The 25,593-nt window shown below is 42.8% G+C and overlaps 1 protein-coding gene across 4 annotated transcripts in view; it reads left to right on the top strand.

The window, feature by feature from the left end:
* ptp4a2b (protein tyrosine phosphatase 4A2b) overlaps positions 1-17,586 on the top strand; it is a 98,400-nt gene extending 80,814 nt beyond the window's left edge. For all 4 annotated transcript variants that reach the window (XM_084313223.1, XM_084313224.1, XM_084313226.1 and 1 more), the window contains 3 exons: positions 5,071-5,201; positions 15,710-15,784; positions 16,002-17,586. In XM_084313223.1, the coding sequence (XP_084169349.1) occupies positions 5,071-5,201; positions 15,710-15,784; positions 16,002-16,107 (312 nt within the window). In that variant the 3' untranslated portion in view covers positions 16,108-17,586. The remainder of the gene's footprint in view (positions 1-5,070; positions 5,202-15,709; positions 15,785-16,001) is intronic.
* Positions 17,587-25,593: the final 8,007 nt, after the last annotated feature.

Raw genomic sequence — 25,593 nt, 5'->3', positions numbered from 1 at the left:
ACGTATATTAATAGCGAACCTAGCATGCCGTTCAGCGGTGTAACGGCTAATATGGTCCCCTCTCAATACACTACACAGTGTAGTTGCCGGTAAAAACGAGGGAAAACTATTTGCATAAACTAATGTGATTTTTCTTTTTTTATTTAACCACTATTTGAATATTTGAAAATGTATGCCCATGCTAATCCCGAAGTGTGTGCGTTGGTTCCTGCTGGTGCCTGTCACTGTTGTGACGCGTGTGTTTTTAATAGTGCAGGCGCACGTGTTTCCTCTGTCCTCAGGCGTCGTCTCCTGTTGTGCTAAAGGGAGCCCTGGCCCAGATAAATAAAACCAATCCTGCTCTACTTTGTACAGCCCACCCCTCCCGCCCGACCCCCACACATTTAGTCCTTTTCACTCTTGCCGCCTCTCATTTCATCAGTCTGTTGAGAGCCGCTCACGTCGCCTCGCCACCCTGTCTATCCTCGTCTTTGCCTCTCGTGAAATAAATAAAAGTCAACACAATTGGCCGTATTCACACGGCGGCCATTTTGCTCATGTCACGCTGAAGGTTGGGATTCCTATTTTTACCCCTGTTCCCGCGTTGACATAACGTGACGTAAAAGGCGAAATGGCCACGGTGTGAATACGGTCGATGCTAATATAGAACCTTGTGGTCAGAGAGACTGTCTCAGACCGTGCTTGGTTACAGCTCGGACTGACTCAAAGGTCAGGTTCAGCTCCTGCAATAGCCACTGTACACCCCCTGTTGTGAGCAAGACACTGAACTTTATCCACACTGGTCTGACCCATCAGAATAAGAATTTCAATCTATTTTTATTTGCCAAGTAAATGTTTGCATACACCAGGAATTTGTCCTCTGCATTTGACCCATCCTAACTATCTTATGAGCCGTGGGCGTCCATAGTCCGGCACCAGGGACCGACTCCAGTTCTAATATGCATGTATGCATACCTCGGGACATTCAAAAGGTATTGCACTTTGCCATATTATGCAACCTAAATATTATGCTCAATCGAATGATCAGAGCATGCAGGAAATTAAAATGAGCTGCCGTTATTGGCGGGTCCCACGTGTGGTAAAAAGCAGAGGAGAGTAGAGTCGGGTCAACTTTATTTATAAAGCACGTTTAAAAACAGCAGTTGACCAAAGTGCTATACAAGGCCTCGTAAATAATAACGCTTTACAATACAGTAAAGCTGGCATGCAAAGATCAGTACATAGAAGACATACACACGATATACAAGCGGCACAAAACCCATTAACCTGTTCCCCCCCCCCCCCACGGGGTCGGTACCGACCCCTTTTGACATTATGATCATACCGGTAGGCATATTTTTATGAGTGATGGAAATAATTAGCGATTTTTAAATCAAACGTTTTCAAGTATTAAGATCACTAACATGTCACAAAAGCAACGTAGAATGTATATTATCATTTAGCAATAGGTTAAAGTGTCATAATATGGTTTTACCTTCTCGTTTTGCTGAACTATAATCCGCGACGGCGACCATTTTGAAAATGTTGAAAAACGGAATTGTAGTTTTTCTGCTGCCATTTTGTTGAGGGCGTGCATAGCTGTGGATCAGCGTTGAAATTTGTCCAAACTACATTTCCCTTCAAGTTTTATCGGGGTTCAAAGTTCAGAGTTGAATTATGAATATGGCAATAACTATAATAATTCGCGATAATAAGCCACAAAAGGTAACGATTTGACAAATATTGAAACGCAGTTAGTTTCTCCTCCCTATTGTTAGCATGTAGGAACAATTAGATCTGAAATTTGTTTCAAAATGGTTGCACTGTGAGGGGGGAAAAAACGACCGTAAATTACAGTAGATAGTTTCCAAGTTTCTTTAATATTTGTCATACAGAAGTACAGAATACTTTTATACAAAATGCTTCTTACTGTTACGCTCCAGAGACTGTGCAAGACAAGATAAGTATGAAATAAAATAACATAGTAAAATTAGAAGTAAAGAAATGAGGTCACAGTGTTCAGTTTAGACATATGTACAATGTTCGATGCAGAATAGACGTAGTTACCATACAATATACAATACTGTGCAGTGTACTAATATACAATACTATATAGTGCAAGGCAGAAATGGGACGAGGTGCAATTTAGGTACAATTCACAGTAGGTGTACGAGTTGTAGTGCAAATCCTTTATCAATAAATATTATGTTATTATGCACGCCTGGTGATACTAAATCCAAATTGAACTTGGGCATTTGAAAGATACTATATGTATATATATATATATAAATGTGCGAATTGGCTATAATAAGGTAATGTATAAGCATATTATTCTAAATTCTATAATAATATTTCAAATTGCATTGGTCCGGATGGGAGAATTCAGTACTGTATATAGAGAACCGTCGGTTTTATCATCTTCCCTTTATTAATTTCCTTCGATTTTTTGTACACATGATCTCAAGAGGGTACTGAACGAGGTCAGTGGCAGTTTTTTAAGTCTGGTCATTATTATCATGGTGTTATTCACTGTCAAAGATGAAAAGAAAAATCATAATTCATATTTTCCTTTGTTTCATCACAATTTAAGCAAGCCTAGTAATAGACACAATATTTCTGACACTGTGAATACATTCACTGAGGTCCATAGATGTACCTAGATACCAAGAATATGCAAATAGCCCTTATAGAAGTGGAGCTAGGTATACATTTTATGCAGATTTTCACCTGGGGTGGAACAGGAAGATTCAAACGCTGGTGAATAGAAGTATGTTTTAAGCCAAGACTTGAAAGAATCAGACGGATGGAGCGAGACGGATGGAAGAAGGAAGGCTATTCCATTGTCTAGGCCACAGGTCGGCAATAAGCGGCCCGCGGGCCGAAATTGGCCCACCAGCAATAATATCTGGCCCTTCAGAATATATATACCGGTATAATTTAATTTTTTTTTTTTTTATATATCAGACCAACTAGGCTAGACTATATGTTAGCTATAATGTCCAAATAGAGAAGCTACCACCACCTAAAGAATGCTTATTATACGTTGTTTTATCCATGTTGAGAGTGAATAACAGGTAGGCAGCGAGGTGCAATGTAGTGCTTGCTCAACATGAAAAAAGTCGGTGGACAGCGCCTGGTTCTGAAATAACAAACAAGCCACACCACATATGTGGTGTGAAATTAAAACATCAGTTCAGTAAGTCATTCAAACTTTATCTTATTCTTTACTTATATATGACTGACGGCACCACACATGTGAACAGTAACAATGCAATTAAACTGAAGTCAAATCAGAGCAAAAAAAGCTGAATCTGCTTCAAGAATATGCGCTACATTAGGTATATAAGGAATTACAATGAGACATTTATTAACTAAATAAAAAATACTATTAGGCTTTTAACCCTCTAAAGCCGGGCACAACAGTAGACATGTTTTGTAAAACATTAAATATCTTTGGATTTGTTTGCGATAAAGACTTGCTTTATTGTATCGGAATCGATTGTCATCTAAAAATGTAGTGCATCTCAGAGAATGCACGGATGTAAAGCATAGAATCTTGAAATATCTAGATTGGTTGTTTTCTCTGGACTGCATCTAATCCGCTGTATCTATCCATTTATCATATATCTGTCTGTCACTATAGCCAATGGAAATGCTAGAAATGGTCACATGGACTGGGAGAACCAATGGAAAATTCCTATAGTTTCTCAATAGTCCAGTGCGCTCCAGTCAGATAGACACATTGGTTGCGCATAATGTAAGATAGACCGATAAGAGAGGCGCTTGTCTCTGGTTTTATAATAAAATGGCAAACAGACAAAGGTATAATGTTCAGTGCAAATGTGTATGTCGTTTACAGTTTATTAGGCCACCTATGCAGCTCGTTTATTTTGTCCATTATCTGCCTCTGCCACAAATGTATGTCTTAGTTATAAGGTGGTCTGTCACAGAGTTAAAATGTTTTCTCCATCAATATATTAAATTAGCCATTGTTTTTGTTTCCGCCCCCCCCCCCCCCCCCCCCCCATACAAAAATGTGGCCCTCGGCCAACTTATTTGCCTACCCCTGGTCTAGCCTAGGGGCTGTCACTGTGAAAGCACGGTCGCCTCTGAGTTTGAGTTTTGAACGTGGGACGGCCAGGAGGCCCAGGTCAAACGACCTGAGAGACCTGGAGGTAGTGTAAGGGCTCAAGAAATCTGTGATACAGGAGGGAGCCAGTTGGTTCAGGACCTTGAAAACAATAGACTTATCTCAAACCCTGCCCTCTTTTCTTGATCCTCCAATCACAACGGTTGCTTACCTCGGACAGACTTTGTTTGTCCGAGGTAAGCGACAGTTGTGATTGGAGGATCAAGAAAAGAGGGCAGGGTTTGAGATTGGTCCATTCTATAACTAACTTGAAGCCAGTGACGAGAGGCCAAAACAAAAATCGTACCAAAGCCCCTGGTGTGAGGCTTAAGATAGGTGGATAATTGACCTGGCTGTTAGTGATTTAGTTTAATGGAATCTGGGCGACCAAAAATCATTTCAGATTTGTTTTCATTTAGCTGGAGGAAATTATAAGCCATCCAGCATTTAATGTCAAGACATTCTGTGAGGCAGTTTAAATTGGACTGTTGTGTTTTTTAACCTTGCCTAATGGCAGCATATAGATGGAGAAGAGGATGGGTGGCCATAATGGAGCCTTGTGGGACCCCACAAGAGATTGGCTGTGGGGGAAGAGGAATTGCTGATGTCAATGGAAAAAGTTCTGTTTTTTCTTAGATAAACCAATTTGAGAAATTCAGTTTCTCAAAAGGCTGATTTTTTCCTTTACATTGTTTTACCTCTGACTAAATGAGGGGTGTCTCATTTCCTAGGTAAAGGACTTACATATTTATGTAAGTCCTTTACCTAGGATTTAGCTTCACTTTGAAGGGCCACTACCTAGTCGAGAGCACTCCAAAACTAGGGTAAGCGACAGTTGTGATTGGAGGATCAAGAAAAGAGGTTAGGGTTTGAGATAGGTCCATTGGGATTCAGCTCCAGCGTCATCCCACATTAGACCCACACGTGCCTCGCATCATTTTGTTCCTCCCCCTCCCTCCTAGGACTGGCCCTTTGATGATGGCGCTCCACCTCCCACCCAGATCGTGGACGATTGGCTCAACCTGCTGAAGACCAAGTTTCGCGATGAACCGGGCTGCTGCATCGCCGTGCACTGTGTGGCGGGCCTAGGCCGGTAAGCAGCTAGCCGCTTTCTGTTTCTCTCTGTTGTGGCTTAGTTAGCTGGTGGCTGGTTACTTGTAGGGTTGTAATGATTTGATCTAACCTTGATTTAATTTAGAATTTACTTTAGTTGATTGCATTTGGTGCCTGTAAAACCTTGCATCTTGACAATTGTTGGTACTTTTAAAAGACGTAGCGTAATAGTGTTTCCCCTAGTATTTTTTTAAGGGGGCGTGGTAGGCCCCCCAAAACTACTAGTGTAGTACTTGTCGCGGGGCGTGTGTGTCACGGATACGTGGTGTCAACCGTGTCGTCATAGACGCGTGCAGTAAGGCGGTTGTTGGTATCCGTGTATTTCACTACACTGAGCTGAAATGAAACAATTGCACATAAATTATGTAAATAAATATGAATAAATTAACTATACATGCAGCACACACACATGAACTATTTACAATACAGGGAGGCACAAACGACACTCATAACTATTTACAACCCTTACAAAGCCAATGGTTCAATGGCACATTGCACAGTTGTGGTCATTGCACTTGATTTTCCTAAGTTTCCTGAAAAAACATTTCAAGGGCCTCCTGGTAGCGTAAGTCCCCAACTTGGGGGACCATTGATGGAAACCCTCATGCAGGCTGCAATATGCTCCCCCTGCAGCCTGTTGCGAAGGTCTGTCTTCACCTGCAAGTAGCAGATGAAGATAAGACGCATCATCACGCATTAATTTTTACATAAATTAGCATTAGTCGGAAGGTATTGGATTTATATTTATTTTTTACTGCTACAGTAGTTAATGTATTGGCAGGGGTTTTATTTAACATTTGACTATACAAATTTGAATAAACATGCATCGATAGCTAGTACACAGACTTCCAAATACAGTTCTGATTGAAATTAAAACAGACATGACATACCTTTCATCAACTCCACGTGACGTTGCGTGGCAGCTCTATGGTTGTCAGATGATGCATGTCTGTATAACTTGTCCTTTTGGTAGGACTGGCAGGGAGACTTGATGAACGCACGCGTCTGGCTACTGTTACAGGGGAATGGGGAATGTTATATAACCCCCCACAGTGGTGTGTTCAGTTGGTACGTCCCAGCAGGGACCAGGATGTAAGCTATATGATGCCCATGTTATTGGTTGCAATTAGTGCACTGCAACCTTGCCCAGGCCCGACGGGCTGGGTAGGGCTATTTTTTTAATAAATAATTCGGTCTCGGCCGGGCCCGGGCACAGCCGTTTTTTTTTTTTTTTTTTTGGTTTTTTTATTTTTATTTTTTATATTTTTTTATAACTAGGGTTATAGGATAACCTTCGTTTTCCTTTAAGATTCGCTTTCTCTTTTGCGCCAAGCTGTCATCAGAGAAACATTTGGATGTAATTACCGCAGCGCGCAGGGAGAACTCAGGCCGGGGACAACTCGATTGGTTGTGTTGGAATATAGCCAGTTGGCAAACGTTTTATTTGTACTTGGATGTATGTAGCCAGTTGGAGAAGTTTTGTTAAAGTTGTTCAACGCGTTGCTGACGTCGTGGTGAGTGATGTTTATTATTTGCTGGGTCGGACTCGCTACCTGTTTTGTTGTGCTTTTCATATGTTGCTCTGCTCGAAATCTGATTTCTGTTTGTATAGTGACTGAGTAGGCTATTGTGTGTCGTGTGTGTGTGTGACGTGTCAAAGAAGATTCTATAGCCTTCAATACGTTTTACGAGGCTGCTCTATAAGCGAGCACTGGGAGGGAGGCATAAATGCTTCTTAGGTCGCTTTCACACAGGCTTTTTGGTCCGGACTTTCGGACCAGAATTCGATAGTCCGGTTTTTCGGGTTTGTGTAAATGCGCGTCAAACTCGGTCCGCGGACCAAGCAGGCGAACTCTGGTCCGCCTGAAAACGTCGGTCTCGGTTCGGCTTGATCGAACCAAACACGAACCAAATATAGGAAGTGATTATTATTACCACTGCTCGCAGCACTCACTGCAAAACAAGCACACTGCATCTAATCTCTCTATCTATCTATATATCTGTGCATCTTGGGAAGAAGGAAGAAAAAACGCGGCTTATTATTATTACAGAGGCGCGCGGCTTATTATATTATTAATAAAACAGCTACTTGTGGGCACTCATAAAAACACTGTGGTCTACAAGTTGTTTAGCGAGAGGATGGTGGTAATGTGCTTCAATAGAACAATGGATCAATGCCATGTCAAACTCGGCTCCGCTGATCTGGAGGGCTCCGCAGTCCACACACACACACGCGCGCACACACGGGATCGCAGCCACACACACATTTCCACTGTCCAATAGACAAGCGCCCTTTTCGACCGCGTGACATTGTTCAGAAGGTCTCGGTCCGCCTGACAGATTTCTATGTGAATGCAGGAGAACCAAATGAAGAATGCAACAATGTTGCAACTTCACCCCCAGAACCGCACCGAGTCCACCAAAACTATATGTGAAAGCGGTTTTCAGCGTGATATGCGTTATTTAGGCAGACCTATTGGACATTTTCGTTTTTGTTTATTTATTAAGTTAATATATAAAGTGTTTAGAATATTTAAAACAAATACAAAAAAAATTATATTTTAATAATAATACTTTTTTTTTTCGGGTTTTCACACAGGCTAGGGCTTAAAATATTATTTACAGTCGGGCTTATTTTCGGGCAGGGCCTGAAGTTCACGGGCTCGGGCAGGGCTCAGGCTTTATTTCAAGGCCCTTGCACTAGTTGCAATACAGACACACAGTTGACCCACGCTCTAATCTGCTCTTGTTATTTCACACAAACCGCTACCCCTAGTAGCTGGCTTCTTATGTTGCTGACATATCCTACAGAACATTCCTTAAAATAGAAAGAATGTATTTGCTTGTTAGCCATGTTGATCACAGCGAAACTACAGCTCCGATGCATAATGGTGTTAGCTAAACAAAACTTGTTTTAAGGTAAATTGGCTTTCAGTGTGTCAGAGCGAGTGCACTCAAGTTGTTCAGAAATTCTGAGGGCTCATGGTGTACACTGGACGCTCTGACTGAAGAGTCAGTTTATATATAAACTGCATATGTTCAGAGTGAATTTATTCACCTTAAAATATACGGTGTCGCTTGTCGTTGTCAACATAAACATAAACGCTAGCTTGCGAACGTACAAAAAAAAAGAGGGGCAGTGGGTCCCCTTGGCAGTGCGGGCCACCCCTTCAAGGCGCTGCTGTTTTGGTGTTCCCCCGGGTGTGCTCCGGGTTGAGGCCCATTTAATTTCCCCCAGCTTTAAAGTGACTCCAGAAAGATGTGGGCCTAATGGCTACCAGGCAGCCCCTGCTCTCCTCAACCCCTGTCCTGGTTAGAGCCACACAGCGTATCGATCCACTCGACCACCCAGGTGTCTCGGTGTGTCTTTCCCCTTGTTAATCCCCCACCTGCTTATCCTGTTTTGCTCACTCTTCTTTCCATCGATCGGACAATTCAAACTGCCTTTCCTGGGTGTTAATCGAAGCGCCCCATACTGCTGCTGTGCCTGTCCCTGGGCTGCCCCATGTGTCATCTTTATTACATGCTGGTGATTCATCCATGGTATCGAAGTGGTTGGCCTTTTTCTCTGTCATTGCGTGGGCCTCTGTAAATGGACAATCAGTGGGTTTAGTAATCTATAAAGACACAATAGACTGCAGTCAATGTGTCTGTGGAATTGAAAAGCAGAGACAGTTTATACCCCTTTTACACACCAACACGGTTACCCGGGACCAACCCGTGTTGCCTGTCGGTGTAAGTGGGTCATCCTGTGTGGATTGGCCCAGGACTATGACGCAGGTGGGGCAGGGTTTTGACGCTGGGTCCTACCTGGGTTGGCTGTGTATTAATTGGATTATAGTCTACCCGTGTTCACAGACCACACTGCCTTGGCTTCGGTGACGGTGTACTAGTGTGACATGAAATCTTGCAATAATAGGGTGATGTTCATATTTACAGGGTTTGCACGCTGTAAATAGTTGTGGAAGGCTTTCATTTGGTGACGAGTAATAAACTAAAACTCTGCTAAATGAAAGGTCAACGGCCTGGGTACTTTTCAACATGTTAAAATGTGACAATCCATTTGGGATGCGATGCTTTAAGGACATAAATTTGCTGGCCCAGTATAAATGATGATGCCCTGGAACCTACCCCTGTTCATGGCTTTGGTGTAAGTTACCCTGCCCAGGACGGGACGGACCTCGGGACAAATGAGCAATATTTTAACCAGGGTCGTCGTGTAAGAGTGGTATTGGTAACTAGTAGGGGTGGGACGATACATCGATCCAGATCGATATATCGATCTATTATTAATAATCAAATAGGATCGATGCAACGTAAAAAGATCGATTCATATTGCGATACTCTTATTTTGAAAATCCGCGAGTCGTATCCGCCCAGTAGTCTGAAACTCTGTGTAGACATTACAGCAGAACAGCGCTACAGAGCGTCTATTTTGCGACCCGATATAAGTCTGTGCAGTTTTTCCCCCGCAACGGGTCAAATGCATCTAACATGCTTTGCATCGTCGCCATTCTTTTATGCCCACGTCGTGTGGGCAGATCTAAATTAATGTTACATTAGCTGCTTAAGCTAACTAAGCTAAGCAGCTAACCGAGAGAGAAACGGAGAGAGAATAGGGGAAGGAGGAGGGGTGGGGGCATTCTGTGTGTGTGTGTGCGTTTGAAAATACCAGATGAAGTCAGGAGTATTATTATATTGATATTATTTACTGAGGATGGACAGATAATGTTGATATTTAAACATGAATACCATTAAATTAGGGATGCTCGATATTGGCTTTTTTACCGATATTCCGATATTGTCCAACTCTTAATTTCCGATACCGATATCAACCGATATCAACCGATACCGATATATGCAGGGTTTCCCCCCCAAAAAATACGGAATAATTTCAGGTAACTAATAATTTCACTGTATGCAATATTGTTATTGTTTTTAATTTTTTTTAAACCGATACCGATATTTTCCGATATCACATTTTACTGCCGATATCGGCCGATAATATCGGTCGGCCGATAATATCGGACATCCCTACATTAAATGTATTCATGATCATCATGCAACATAAAACAGTTTGGGAGAGGGAGGGGTTTTAGCTTGCGTGAGTTCCAAAACATTTGACTTAAAGTTTAAAGCTCAATATATAAAATGTCGCTTTACAGTGAACAGGAGGTCTATTTGTATTAAAAACAATAGATTGTTTTTCATTTAAATGTCTGGAAGAGCTCAAAAATAAAAACGTCAATTGATATTTCCGTAGCCTTTTTTTAGTTGATCTAAATGTGACTGATTGTGTTAAATGGGCACATAATATCGTCTCATATCGATCGCAGGCACTCGAATCGTATCGTATTGTGGCAGACTTTGTGATATCGGCAAATATCGTATCATTGTCCAAAGAATTGATATCGTATCGTATCCAGGGTTTCCGTTAGAATTTCTTTTTGCCGGTCTGAGTGTCCGGTAGATTTCAATCTACCGGACAAATGGGATCAATTCCGGTCAGAGTTTATTGAGCTTAAAAACAATTGATAGGCCTAAATAAAGAATGACATCCTCAAGGCATTTATAATATTTTAACTTAAAACTAGGCTACTTTTGCGTATATACAGTCATTAATATATTCCAAATAAAATAAGTCCCTCGAGACTTCGTGCTGCTGCCGACTTGAGGTGTCGGTGGGCAGTCTGCCCGACATTAATAAACAGCAGTCTGTTATAATCACATTTTTATGAGATAACGAATTCCGTTATATTGGACATTTGTATTAATTATATCAAGCGAAGAACTGAGAAATTTGGCAGAGAGAGACGGCAACATTATCGTGGGTTTGCGTGATGACTATCTCCACCTCCCAACGACTTGGTGCTGGTCATAATGTCAGGTGAAAATAATTCCCTCTAAGCACAATTTGATTATTTGAATTGTATTAAAATAGGCTAAAATTAAATAGCCTATGCGATGAACGAAACAATCATTACATTTGTTTCATCGTTGCTTCACCAAGCAGGTCTAATAATGACAACGATGTCAGCGGGAGCTTGGTGCTAGATTTGCGAGAGCATGCAGCTGCAGAGCAGCAGTGTTTTCAGGTCTGGTCTGGGGACCGCTCAGCAGCGCCCCCCACCCAACAGCTGAATTGCCAATGGCTGAATTGGAGTATTGCACTGTGCGGGCACAGCTCTGTGGGTTCTGTGGCTCTGCAGCTGCATGCTTCTCGCAAATCTAGCACCAAGCTCCCGCTGACAACATCGTTGTCATTATTAGACCTGCTTGGTGAAGCAACGATGAAACAAATGTAATCATTGTTTCGTTCATCGCATAGGCTATTTAATTTTAGCCTATTTGAATACAATTCAAATAATCAAAATGTGCTTGGAGGGAATTATTTTCACCGGACATTATGACCGTAGTGATTAAATATGTCGGACTTCAACAGATTTTGCCGGTCAAATACCGGTAATTACCGGCTAACGGAAACCCTGATCGTATCGTGATGAAACTGGTGATTCCCACCCCTAGTAACTAGTAGGGGTGGGACGATACATCGATCCAGATCGATATATTGATCTATTATCACTAATCAAATAGGATCGATGCCGCGTAAAAAGATCGATTCATATTGCGATACTCTTATTTTGAAAATCCGGCGACGGCGACGTCATCGCCCCGCGCCCAGTGTTGTGAAACTCAAACTCCGTTTAACATCAACAGCAGTAGCGTCTAGAGCGTCACTAGAGCAAGACTAGTGTGCCTATTCTGTGACCCAAAACATGTCCCTGCTGTTTTATTCCACAACGGGTCCAATGCATCTAACCTGCTTTGCAATCCTCGTCACTCCATTATGCCCACGTTGCGTTAAAGATCGAAGATAACGTTACTTTAGCGTGAGCTAACAAGCTAACCCAGAGCCATAGGCAGAGAGAAGTGGGGACTGGGAGGGTGCATTCTCGGGGATAGCCCCACTAACAGGATCTGGCCGGTACTGCACCTTGGGACTCCCAATATGCTTTTCCAGACAAAATACAGCTCTGCGACAGTGAATAGGATATTAATATCGAGGAAAAAAAAGAAAAATTAACCAAAAACAGTGAACAGGAGGTCTATTTGTATTAAAAACAATAGATTGTTTTTCATTTAAATGTCTGGAAGAGCTCAAAAATAAAAATGTCATGATATTTCCATTGCCTTTTTTTGTTGATTTAAATGTTACTGATTGTATTAAATGGGCACATAATATCGTCTCATATCGATCGCAGGCACCTGAATCTAATCGTATCGTGGCAGACTGTGTGATATCGGATAATATCGTATCGTTGTCCAAAGAATCGATATCGTATCGTGATTAAACTGGTGATTCCCACCCCTAGTAACTAGCGTGTGTCCGTGCCTCGTCTTGTGAGCGCTTGTGCAGTTGAATGTTCTGACACATACTGTGACACGTATGACATTGAATTTCATGAGTCACGTCGAACAGCGGCACAAGTGAGAGAACATGTCGAAGGCCGAAAGAGGCACATGACGCAGATAAGTTAGTGTGAACATGCCTGCTCTGACCACACACACACAGAACGGGCCGATCAGTTCTTCTGAGGCTTCCAGCCTTTAGCATTGCTGTGGCATTCCAGTGGCTTTGAAAGTCCCAGTATTGGTCAGGCTGGTGTTTCTGCATTCATCTCCTCGCCCCCTCCTGTGTTTACTGCAGTCGCTTGGGGGTAGCAACGGCACCACTGTCTGCTCCACTTCATACCAGCCCTTATGTATCTCATGACTCCCTTCACCTGAAATTAGTAAGGTTACCACACAATTATAAAACGATTGTCGATGTGTCACAATTACTGCATGGTACCTCTACAAACGTAATGTTGCACTTCGTGATTCCCCCCCCCCTCCTTTTTTTTTATTTTTTTTTTAAACTGAGTCAAGTGGATTTATTATTTAGCTTGATCTCCCTTTTTATGGCGTAATTGGAAACGACACTCGAGCACATTACTAATGTCAGAAAACTGGACAAAGAAAATCAGTTATTGAATTTTGCACATAGATGCAAATTGACCAAAGATGGTATCAGGGACAGCTAGCATTCCCTACAGCTTCCCACAGTGTGCTCACCCGTCTCTTCTCACACTGCTGACTCATTTTGTTGTTTCCCCAACTCCTTTCTCATTCTAACCCTCATGGACACTCTGTGAGGGGAACCCATACGAGGGAATGCTCTCGTCAGCATGGAGTTTTGACACACGAAGTAGGCTAGGGATGCTTCTTCTTTTTCCTCTTTTATATCTCTTCCTGGCAAGAAGGTCATGTTACCGTAACTTATCAGTTATGTGCCTGCCCGCAAGAGAGGCCCAGGGTGTGAGCATAGTGCCCAGTGTGGGCAGCAGAGAGACGCCCAGGGTGAACATGCTGGTCCAGCGAGGGCAGCAGAGAGAGGCCCAGGGTGTGAGCACGCTGGTCCAGCGAGGGCAGCAGAGAGAGGCCCAGGGTGTGAGCACGCTGGTCCAGCGAGGGCAGCAGAGAGAGGCCCAGGGTGTGAGCACGCTGGTCCAGCGAGGGCAGCAGAGAGAGAGGCCCAGGGTGTGAGCACGCTGGTCCAGCGAGGGCAGCAGAGAGAGAGGCCCAGGGTGTGAGCACTAGTGGTCTGCAAGGGCCTTGAAATAAAGCCCGAGCCCTGCCCGAGCCTGTGAACTTCAGGCCCTGCCCGAAAATAAGCCGTCTGTAAATAATATGTAAATAGCGTGCTCACTAGTGCACTGCAACCTTGCCCAGGCCCGACGGGGCCGAGCCCGAATTATTTATTAAAAAAAAAAGCCCTACCCAGCCCGAACCCGCCGGGCCGGGCCAGGCCCCGTCGGGCCTGGGCAAGGTTGCAGTGCACTAGTGAGCACGCTGGTCCAGCAGAGAGACGCCCAGGGTGAACATGCTGGTCCAGCGAGGGCAGCGGAGAGAGGCCCAGGGTGTGAGCACGCTGGTCCAGCGAGGGCAGCAGAGAGACGCCCAGGGTGAACATGCTGGTCCAGCGAGGGCAGCAGAGAGAGGCCCAGGGTGTGAACTAGTGGTCTGCAAGGGCCTTGAAATAAAGCCCGAGCCCTGCCCGATCCCTTGAACTTCAGGCCCTGCCCGAAAATAAGCCCGACTGTAAATAATATTTTAAGCCCTAGCCCGCGTGAAAACCAGAAAAAAATTATTATTATTATTATTATTATTAAAATATAAATTTTTTTGTATTTTTTTAAATATTCGAAACACGGTTTTATATGAACGTAATAAATAAACAAAACTAAGAAGCATTTACATAGCCTGTTTCGCAATGCCGTCTCTCCCAGTGCTCGCTTATATAGACTGACTCACACTGTCACACATCAGCCTCGTAAAACGTATTGAAGGCTATAGAATCTTCTTTGACACACGCACACACACACACACACGACTCACAATAGCCTACTCAGTCAAACAAACAAACAGAAAACAGAAATCAGATTTCGAGCAGAGCAACGTAATGAAAATCACAACAAAACAAGTAGCAGTCGCGACCCAGCAAATAGTAAACATCACTCACCAGACGTCAGCAACGCGTTGAACACCGTTAACAAAACCGGCTACATACATCCCAAGAACAAATTAAAACGTTCGCCAACTGGCTATATTCCAACACAACCAATCGAGTTGAACTTGTCCCCTGAGTTCTCTCTGCGCGCTGCAGTAATTACATCCAAATGTTTCTCTGGCGCAAAAGAGAAAGCGAATCTTAAAACGAAGGTTATCATATAACCCTAGTTATATGAAGAAGAAAAAAAAACGCAAAAAAAAAAAAAAAAAACGGCGGTGCCCGGGCCCGGCCGAGCCCGAATTATTTATTAAAAAAAAAGCCCTACCCAGCCCGAACCCGCCGGGCCCCGTCGGGCCTGGGCAAGGTTGCAGTGCACTAGTGTGAACACGCTGGTCCAGCGAGGGCAGCAGAGAGAGGCCCAGGGTGTGAGCACGCTGGTCCAGCGAGGGCAGCAGAGAGAGGCCCAGGGTGTGAGCACGCTGGTCCAGCGAGGGCAGCAGAGAGAGAGGCCCAGGGTATGAGCACGCTGGTCCAACGAGGGCAGCAGAGAGAGGCCCAGGGTGTGAGCACGCTGGTCCAGCGAGGGCACCAGAGAGAGGCCCAGGATGTGAGCATGGCGGAGAGAGAGAGAGGCCCAGGGTGAGCATGGCGGAGAGAGAGAGGCCCAGGGTGTGAGCACAGTAGCCCAGCGGGGTAAGCAGTGAAGCCGTGGATCCCCTGTTGATTTCCCAGGCCTGTTTCCCAGGTTTACACCCCCACCCCCTGTAACTATGAAACCATGTGAACCTTGACATTTAACTACTCGCTCTCCCTACTTTTTCCCCCCTCTTCTTCTCATATCTCTCACTCTCTCTCACCCTCTCATATCACCCTGATTCCCCCCCCTCTCTGTATTTCTATTCTCCTCTTTCTCTCGCTCTCGCTCTCTCTCTCAGAGCTCCTGTGCTGGTGGCCTTAGCCCTCATTGAGACTGGGATGAAGTATGAGGATGCGGTGGCGTTCATAAGGCAGTAAGTAACCCCTGCTGTGATTCCTGCGATAATATGTACTGTATATATATATATATGCGTATATAATATATAGTGCCCTTAATTGTTGTCAGTGTTATCACTGGCAATTGCATGCGTCTTATCAGACGAGAATGCTGACTATAGATGCTGTTTTATTGGTTCTTTTTGTGGATTAATAGAATCTTGTCTCCTTCATCCCGCCCCTCTCCCTCGGCAGGAAGAGACGTGGAGCCTTCAACTCCAAACAGCTTCTTTACCTCGAGAAATACAGACCCAAGATGCGTCTGCGCAATGCCAACGGCCACAACTGCTGCGTGCAGTAGGCTCGTCTGTCTTGTGCATCACTCAAAGTGCACAACTAGTGGGGAAAACTATTCCAACGAGGGGAGGTGAATAATGAAGAGAACGCTATCTGTAATTGTTGTTGTGGTGATTTGTTAAAACACAGTCATGGTAAATTGATCACAGAGAGCAAGCGATCGATCCAACGAACGAATCCAGATCTAGGGATCCACCAGCCGAACCAATGAATGAGAAGGTCAAAGGTCAAAGCACACAGATAGGCCCGCCTCCCGGTTACTAGTGGTCAACCACGGGCCCGAAATTTTTGACTTGAGTCCATCCTGATTTTTTTATTTTTATTTCTTTTTTATTTCCAGCATCAATTCAATCATGGGATAACTTCTTTTTCATTCATTTTATGTATTTTTATTTTTACACACGTTGTACAACGGTGATGAAAAATCGTACAAATGTTAAATGATATTAATATTGTTAATTTTATTTCATTTAATTATTGATAATATTATGATTGGCCCAGGTTAATGTACCTTTTTTGAAAATATTTTTAAACCCTTCAGCAGCACATGTTAATATTATTACATGACATGGATCTTTTGCCCTGCAGCACATGTTCATATTATTACATGACGTGAATTTTTTGCACACAAAAAAAAACTACAAAAAAACATCTCCAAAAGGTTCCGCTGAAAATGCAGTAATGTTTTCTCCTCCCCCTCCCCTTCACTCGCTTGAAGTCACTTTTTAATTTAGGGGTTTACTTAGTTTTGAATATGTCCGCTATATTTATTCACTAGCTATGATAAGTGTGGCAGTCTAGAGTTTGGCTGGGGTAAAGACACTTTGTTATCAAATATTTCTTTTAATTTTATTTTTTCCGTTTAGTTTTTTTCTAGAGCCATGTTGTCTTTTCACTTTTTTTTCTTTTTTTTTTATCTCGCGGGAGTGCAATATTCAGTCCACCTCGGAAAAGCCCCCAAACCCTGTGACCGTCCTCTCTCGCTCTCCCTCTGTCTCTCCATTCCTCTCTTGCTCTCTCTATCTCTCTCTCTCTCTCACTCTCTCTCTCACTCTCTGTCTCAGTCTGTCTCAGCACTCAGTCACACAGTCAGTTGCACACAGGAAGACATTTGGCGATTCTTATGACCGGTACTTTGTCAACTCACTAAGGCTGCTCACTCCCTCTCTTACTGGGTTTACAATAGGACTTCCCCACGCATCATATGTATTACATGAACACACACACAAAAACACACACGCACACCTACACACCCACCCACCCACCCACACAGAGCCTAAGATTAAATTGTTAACCCCTTACTCTGACTCTGAAGGATAAGAGGTAGAACAGAAAGAACCTGGTCAGTTTTTTATCATTGTACCCATTTTGAAGACATCCCCAATTCCTATTGGTTTTAAAAGATAAATAAATTGAAATAAAAAAGCATAACGCATCGGTGTGTTTCTTTAAAAAAAAAAAAATTAAACACTGCTTTACTGTACATCTACGCTTCTATTTCTGATTGACTTACCAGTCCAGGCCACCCACCTGTTCTCTTAATTGTAAAACAGGAATTCCCCACACCATTCAAATGGAATGTAGTGAATGATTGGCTTTTGTTTCGTACGCGTTTGTGAAGAGCGTATGGTTCTAAAGGCTATAGGTGTGGATGGATTGTGCAGCTCAAGTAGTAATAGTTTACTTGTAACTAAATGACAGTCAAGAATGTCTTTGAGCTGACTTCCTGACTGCTGCTATGGCTTCAATAAAGGAAACCAGGTGCCCTCTGGTGTATGGAAGTATAAATGCTGCTTACTTCCAATGTGTATGAAGGGCCTAAATACATTTTCTGAAATGAACAGCTCATCACTTGAGGGAGGTCTCTCTTCATGAATTCATTAACCATAATCAAGGAAACGATAAAAGACGGAAGGGTCATCTCATCAGTGACTGTGTTGCAATGTGAACGCACATTGGTGCGAAGTGTGGAAACTTTCAGTTAGGCCGACATTGAGTTGAATGTGATCGCCATCTCCTCATTTGACCTGTGATTTAAATAACTGTTATACTTGTCAGAATCGTGAGATTAAGAGATAAGATATCTTTATTGATCAGTTTCATGAATCATCGGCAATGTGTTGCATTTTTAACTAGCTAACGTTTGATATATTGGTTGATGTCCATCAGATAGCTTGTGTATTTTGAATATTAATATAGGCTTCAATAGAAATGACACCAAGCAGAGCATATAATGTTGGTATTCTGACGTGATGACCCTTCTTTCTTCTAGTTTCCTTGACCGTAATGAGCCTGAATGGGGAAACCACATGGCTGTATCCGTTCTCAGAATGTATATAATAATCACTCCCACCACCACTATCACCTGATGCCTGGTGCAGTGTTCCTGGACTCTGTGGGAGTGTCGGTCAACAACATCATGTCTTTTACCCGAAGAATGAGTCAGGAGGACCGGCGTGACTGCATCGGACAGCCTGATGGACAGCGCAGGAGGATGAGTCACTTGGTACTCACTCAAGGCCAACAGCTGAAAGTAGATGAAATGGCACCCCCTACTGACCCAGTCCTTGAATTACCAAAGTGAAAAGGGAAAGTGAGACAAAAGTCGAGACATGCCTACTGTTTTTTTTTTTTTTTAATATATATATTGTTTTTATTAGTGTTATACTCTGGGATCAATTATTAATGTAATTAACCTATTTCAAACCCTGCCTTATTTTTATTCCTCTAATCACAACTTCCCTAGCAACAGTTGTGACTTGTGATTGAACAGAGAGACTCTGACTCATCCCCAGGCCATCAGAACAATGATCTCTCCACACACAAGCACACATGAACACACACACTACACTTCCTGCACTCTCACACACAAACACTACAGGTCACTTTAGGAAAAAGCAAAGGTCACTTTAAAAAAACATAACTATGTTTTTGTATAGTTAGTATAGTATAGTTACATATAGCATAATTGTATAGTAGTGTATATAGGACTCATTACCTTTAATTCATAAGCTAGCATTGTATTTTATCTTAGTATCTTTTATCATGTTTTTTTTTATTATTTGTATTCTTGCACAATCAAGCCAGGCATGGCCACAGTCTTCATTTCACTACACTCGTGTATATGTGACTGACAAATAAATCTCTTGAATCTTGATTTGAGGATCAATAAAAAAAAAAAGCGGGGTTTGTGATCGGCCAGTTGACTTACTGTTTATGTAGCCAATGCGCGAACATGCAAACAACGCGAGGAGATGCGCCGAGCTCCGACTGGCTGCTTGATGGGCGTTCACTGAAGAAATGTCCGTTAGATAGATAAGATGATGCCCTCACACCCCTTTATGGTCATGGCGAATTTAATATTGTAGTTTTTTCTTGACATTGGTAAGTTGATCAAATGTCAATATCATAATCATCCATTGCATATTAAGATATACATTTTATTAATAATACAGCAAGCAATACATAGTTACAGACAGTCACCAGCAGGTTTCGGCAGAGACTAAATGAATAATTCCATTATATCTATTATATTACCTATATGTTACATATGGATAACCCCATCATATAGTCTCCTGTCCTACGACACCCGAATTTCCCCACGGGAATTAATAACGATCCATTGTATTATCACTCCAATGATGTCAGTATTATCTCGCCTTGTTGTCCCTCTATGACGGGCCTGGCTGCAGACATGCGTTGTAGTAAAGATTGGGAATCCCAGAGAAAGCTGTTACCAGCCTTTCTTCCATGACCTATAACTATAGCGATTGTATCGTCATGATATAGGAAATATATATGTTTTCAATTTCAAACAAGCTGGCTACCACGGAAACATTGCGAACAGCTCACTTGGATAGACTCATCGCGAGGTGGGTGGTCCTTGGTTCCAGCTTGCAGCTTGCAGCTTTCAACCATGGGGCTTGGTCATAATTATAATTCCTCATTTCTCTGTTACCACCAAACGGTCGACACAAACAATTTTGGGCAACGCTACTTGGATGCAGCATTGCGCGCGACAGGCACGCTACTTTGGATGGATAATTACAGTTAATGTATTAACTACAGTTCAACTGTATGCAAATTAACCTAGACGAAGTTTGTCACAGCCTCCTCATGGACACAGTGAATAAACAAGGCTGCACACACCGTGAAATAAAATTATTTAATAACTTTTTCGGTAGCTATTTATTAAAGTAAAATATATATATAATAGTATTCATTCAATATGTTAAAGGGCTAACCTTTTTGTAAATTTGTATAATGGCATAGCCTGCTTGTTTAATGAATGTCCTCCAGCTTGTTTGTTGTGCTGTTCCTACATGGATCATCTCGTTCCCTAGCAGAACACACTGTAAATGGATTGTGAATATATAGCCATACTCAGAATAAAGACACACTTGGGGGATTCTGGTGCAACATATTTTAATTTAGAAAAACTGAAAACTAGAATACATTTTTGTTGTTGTGATGGTAAAGACTGAGTATTCTCAATATGGCTGATTGCAACTGAGTTACACAATGTTACTCCATTATAGCCAATAAATATCCAAAGCGACTTGCAAGTTCTATACAACTGGTCAGCAGGAAGGGTACAACTCTGGCAGCTAAGTGTAAGTAACGTTTGTCAAACAGTGTTGAACTTGAGTGCTACAGTCTTGAGTGCATAGTAGTAAAGACATTAGCATAGTAGGTAGCAGTGTTAGTACTCGAGTCCTGGACTGCTTTTCGACTCAGGCTCTTCTTTGGTGACTCGGACTTGGACTCGAACACTGCACATTCGAGAATTAGTGACTATACTACATTAATGGTAGGTAGTAATATAGGCAAGGTAGATTAATTAGGAGCAAAATGCATGATGATAAAAGACAGTATGAAGGTTAGTTTATTTTCAGATATTGATTGAAGAAATGTATTTTTAGTAGACAGCAGAAAATTGGGTGCAGGGGTTTCAGCTGTCCTGACTGGGGGGAAGTTCATTCCACCATTGTGGAGCGAGCACAGATAATAGCCTGCTTCTCTTTGATGACCCCCAGGAGCTCTGATAGGGGTGGGTCTGAGGTCATCACTCAACATTCCAAGCACACTAGGGTCATGTCCACACATGTTTACAGGAATCTCCATGGTCCTGATGGCAGGTTGCAGGGATCTCTCCATGGTCCCGATTGAACTGATGGCAGACTGCAGGGATCTCTCCATGGTCCTGATTGACCTGATGGCAGGTTGCAGGGATCTCTCCATGGTCCTGATTGACCTGGTGGCAGGTTACAGGGATCTCTCCATGGTCCTGATTGACCTGGTGGCAGGTTACAGGGATCTCTCTCCATGGGCCTTATTGACCTTATGGCAGGCTGCAGGGATCTCTCCATGGTCCTGATTGCAGAGAAAATATTCAGTTTAAAAAAGAAAATATCCATATATTATGTGTGGACAGGGCCATTGGTCATGATTTTATTCTTAACATTTTCCAAAAGATTCAGTTTTAGTTCCGTTTCACCTGTCCTCGTGTATACTGCCAAAACAAAGAAATATCCACCCTGGAAGGCATTTCCGAAAAGCTCCATATTCAGTGACCTAAAATTCAGTTTTCCGTAATTTCCATGTGAAAGGGAGGTCAAAACGCAAAGAAAATACAATGTTTAAAAAAATATCCACATAGCCTATATACGGATATTTTCAAAACGGGTGAAATGATCCATCACGATAAGTATGTATCGGCGGCACAGTGGTGTAGTGGTAAACAGTGTCGCCTCACAGCTAGAAGGTCCAGGGTTCGATTCTTGCTTGGGGACCAGGTCGCCGCGTTACCAGGTACCCAGGTGGGGTATCTCCCGGGCCTTTCTGTGTGGAGTTTGCATGTTCTCCCCCCGTGCTTGCAAGGGTTTCCCCTCCAGAATATAAACCCAATGGAAAAACATGCAGAACAGATCACTAACGCTGTCGCATCCCTGAAGAAGATTGACAGGAGCACTTGGATTGGTCCCCCGGCTCGCCCCCACACCGCAGCCCATGTCTGCTCCTGGCTGCCCTTGGGGGGAAGGACGACGGGATGGGTCAAGCGCAGAGACGAAATTTCATCGGCGACCCAACAATTGCATGTGTGTGTTCCTGTGTGTGCTGCCCATCGCAAGTGTGTGTCGCTGCATGACAACATTGTCAATGTGTGCAATGAATAAAGACTTCTTCAAAGTCCAGTTTAATGTATTCATACCCTTGTTCAGGCTGTTTTTGGTGTTTGCTAGGGTTCCACTGTAACTGGAAGATACACTGTCTTTACTTCTCTGAGGCCCAGGATGAGACCTGTTGATGTCCATGTGACGTTGTGCTTGGTTGTGTTAGCAATGGGGACCAGCACATGATGCTGATCTCTCCGTCGATTCCAACGAGGCCCTCCTGTATAACCAAGCCCTCTGCAAGCTGTGGTCGTTCACATGGGACAAACAACAGACTTTGTCACAGCCTCCTCATGGACACAGTGAATAAACAAGGCTGCACAGACACCGTGCAATTCAATAATTTAATATGTAAAGGGCTAACCTTTTTTGTAAACCACATGGGTATCCGAGTCAGACCACATGGGTATCCGAGTTAGACCACATGAGTATCAGAGTCCGACCACATGAGTATCAGAGTCAGACCACATGGGTATCGGAGTCCGACCACATGGGTATCGGAGTCCGACCACATGGGTATCGGAGTCCGACCACATGAGTATCAGAGTCAGACCACATGGGTATCAGAGTCAGACCACATGGGTATCAGAGTCCGACCACATGAGTATCAGAGTCCGACCACATGGGTATCAGAGTCAGACCACATGGGTATCAGAGTCAGACCACATGGGTATCAGAGTCCGACCACATGGGTATCAGAGTCCGACCACATGAGTATCAGTCAGACCACATGGGTATCAGAGTCCGACCACATGAGTATCAGAGTCAGACCACATGGCTGCATTACAGCATGTTGTTGCTCTGAACTAAAGGCGTCACTGCTCATGTCACCAATTGGTTTATGTGGATCATTTCACAAGGACCGACTTTAATCCACTTAACGTCCTGGTTAAACACAGACTGCCACAGGAAATACTCCCAACTGCTTGAGATTGTGTGCCGGCACATTTCAAGAGCCACCCGTTCTCCCTCAAGCAGAGGGGCAGCTTCTGCCAGCTGTGTGGTGGTTTTATGCAGTGTGCAGTTTTCTGGAGGTGGCGGGAGACTGAATCAGGTTCAGCGTGGCTCCACTATCACAGAGTGTTGAGGCCGTGACCAATATCCTTGTGTGTCTTGCCTGAGCACCTCAGGATGCCTGCAAGGAGAGAGGAGATGCAGCAGCCGGAGAGACCACAGAGATATTCTCCAAGCAACGTGGCTTATGAACGATTTTTTCTTAACATAACACATTCTTTAAACAGATTCATTTATTTCCTGTTGCAATGATTGACGATGCAATAACTGACACAAAATACACTTGGGTTGGACTGTTCCCTAGCAACAACATTCCACTGAAACTGTCTGTAGAAAACAAACGGTAGAATAGAATAAATGTGCATTATTTCCAGAATTGTAATAAAGGTCTCCACAAAAAGGATTGTTTTATGAAATAGAAATACAAAATAAAAAACCTTCCCATCAACGGGGAGGTGCTCTGGGATTTGTCTCATTTGCAAGGGAAGAAAAGTTAATTAGTGAAAAAATAAATGGAATACATTGCAGACCTGCTATTAATTTCACTAATCAGTGATCACACATAACACAGCAATGAAACATGGTTATGCGGCTACACATATTGTGTGACGAAAAAACAAATGAACAATCACGGCACTTGCTCCAATGCGTAACGGCGAATGAATTAATGAATGGATATGGGACTGTGTTATGGGAGGGAATATTTCTTTTTTTTAATTTTGAGCATTTTATTTTCTTCATTATATTATTATAGAGGTTTTGTATCCCCCCCCCCGCCCCACACACACACACACACATTATTTTAGCAGTGTTATTTGTATATATATATATATATATACACATATGCCACCCCCGCCCGAATGGTTTCTCCTGCTATGAGCTGCAGGCTTTCCCAATGAGAAATGTAACTAGAAAAACAACACAGAGACAACTTCTTCAACTCCAACATCAACAACTTCAGAGACTGTTCTGTACATTGATTCAGCACATGGAGAGATCACACAGATTCAGCGAGCACAACCCACAGTTGGCTAGTTAGTGTGTTGGTTCTCACACATGTTCATGTCAAGGACCCCTACATTAACACGTAATGGGTCCTCAGGGACCTCCCATCTGAGAAGATCATTCATTTTAGATGTGATTTAGTCTACAATTCCACAGTCACACAATGTATGTAGGTGGAGAGATAGAGTGGAGCCTATGATCAGAATAGTCATTCCTGTATTCTCTCATTGGGCTAACTTCTACTGAATACAATATTAGTGAAATTAAACTATTACTCATTTAGCATGGGGACCTCCTGGAACCCTCTCAAGGGGCCCACTTTGAGAACACTGGGCTAGTGCACTTCATACATTTATTGATAAGGCCGTGAAGCATGGCCCTGTATGTTCACCTTGCATCTTTCAGTTCGATTTATGGGTCTGAAGAGTGGAGTAGTCTATTTCAAATGATGTTCTAATGTATGTGTGCGTGCGTGAGAGAGAGAGAGATGGAGAGAGTGAAAAACATAGCTAAGGCTGGCACTAGACCAGGGGTGTCAAACTCATTTTCACAGAGGGCCACATCAGCATTATGGTTTCCCTCAAAGGGCCAAAGACCGTATAAATGTTAATGTAATGTAAAATAAATGTAGCTACTCATTTACATATTGTTAAACATGTTGTTTCTGTATTTATTACTTATTCAAGTTATACATATTGCATATGCATTTGCATAGATGTAAAAATATATGTTAGCTTATGTTATTTTAACAAATAATTTTAGTTTATCAGAACCCCATATTACTCCATTAATCAATGATCAAACCATTCAAGTAAATAACAAAGAAGAAGATCATCAAATACAAGCTATGACATTAAGTTTGTTCAAAACCTTTTTGTCACAGTCAAGAGGGGCAGAACTAACAACTGAGCTGCAAAGAACACGTGGGACAGATGTAGCAGATGTTACAAAAACAAATGGCTGCACACAACCTTGCAGAGGCCATACATCCAACTAATGGAAGATAGTTTAATTAACTTTAATTAACAGATTGCAGAATGGGTACAGTACAGTACAGCTCAATACACACAATCGTTAAGGGGATGCAGACCAGAGAAAGACTTTCGACTGGTTTACATCAGGGTCCACCATTCTCAATTCGTAATGAAATTGCTATTATGTGTCTGCATGAACACACAACTGTAACTACTCAAAAATAACAAAATAAGGGTTGTCTCAGTTCACAACTATATTGGTCAAGTTTTGGGTGGGACTTGTTTGCGTCCCTACAGCTTCTTATTCAATTGAGCGAGATGCTC

Source organism: Notolepis coatsorum (assembly GCF_963971535.1).
Source record: "Notolepis coatsorum genome assembly, chromosome: 4".
In the NCBI taxonomy this organism is placed as follows: Eukaryota; Metazoa; Chordata; class Actinopteri; order Aulopiformes; family Paralepididae; genus Notolepis; species Notolepis coatsorum.
The sequence above is the reverse complement of the archived record's forward strand: the minus strand, read 5'-3'. Positions and strand labels throughout refer to the sequence as shown.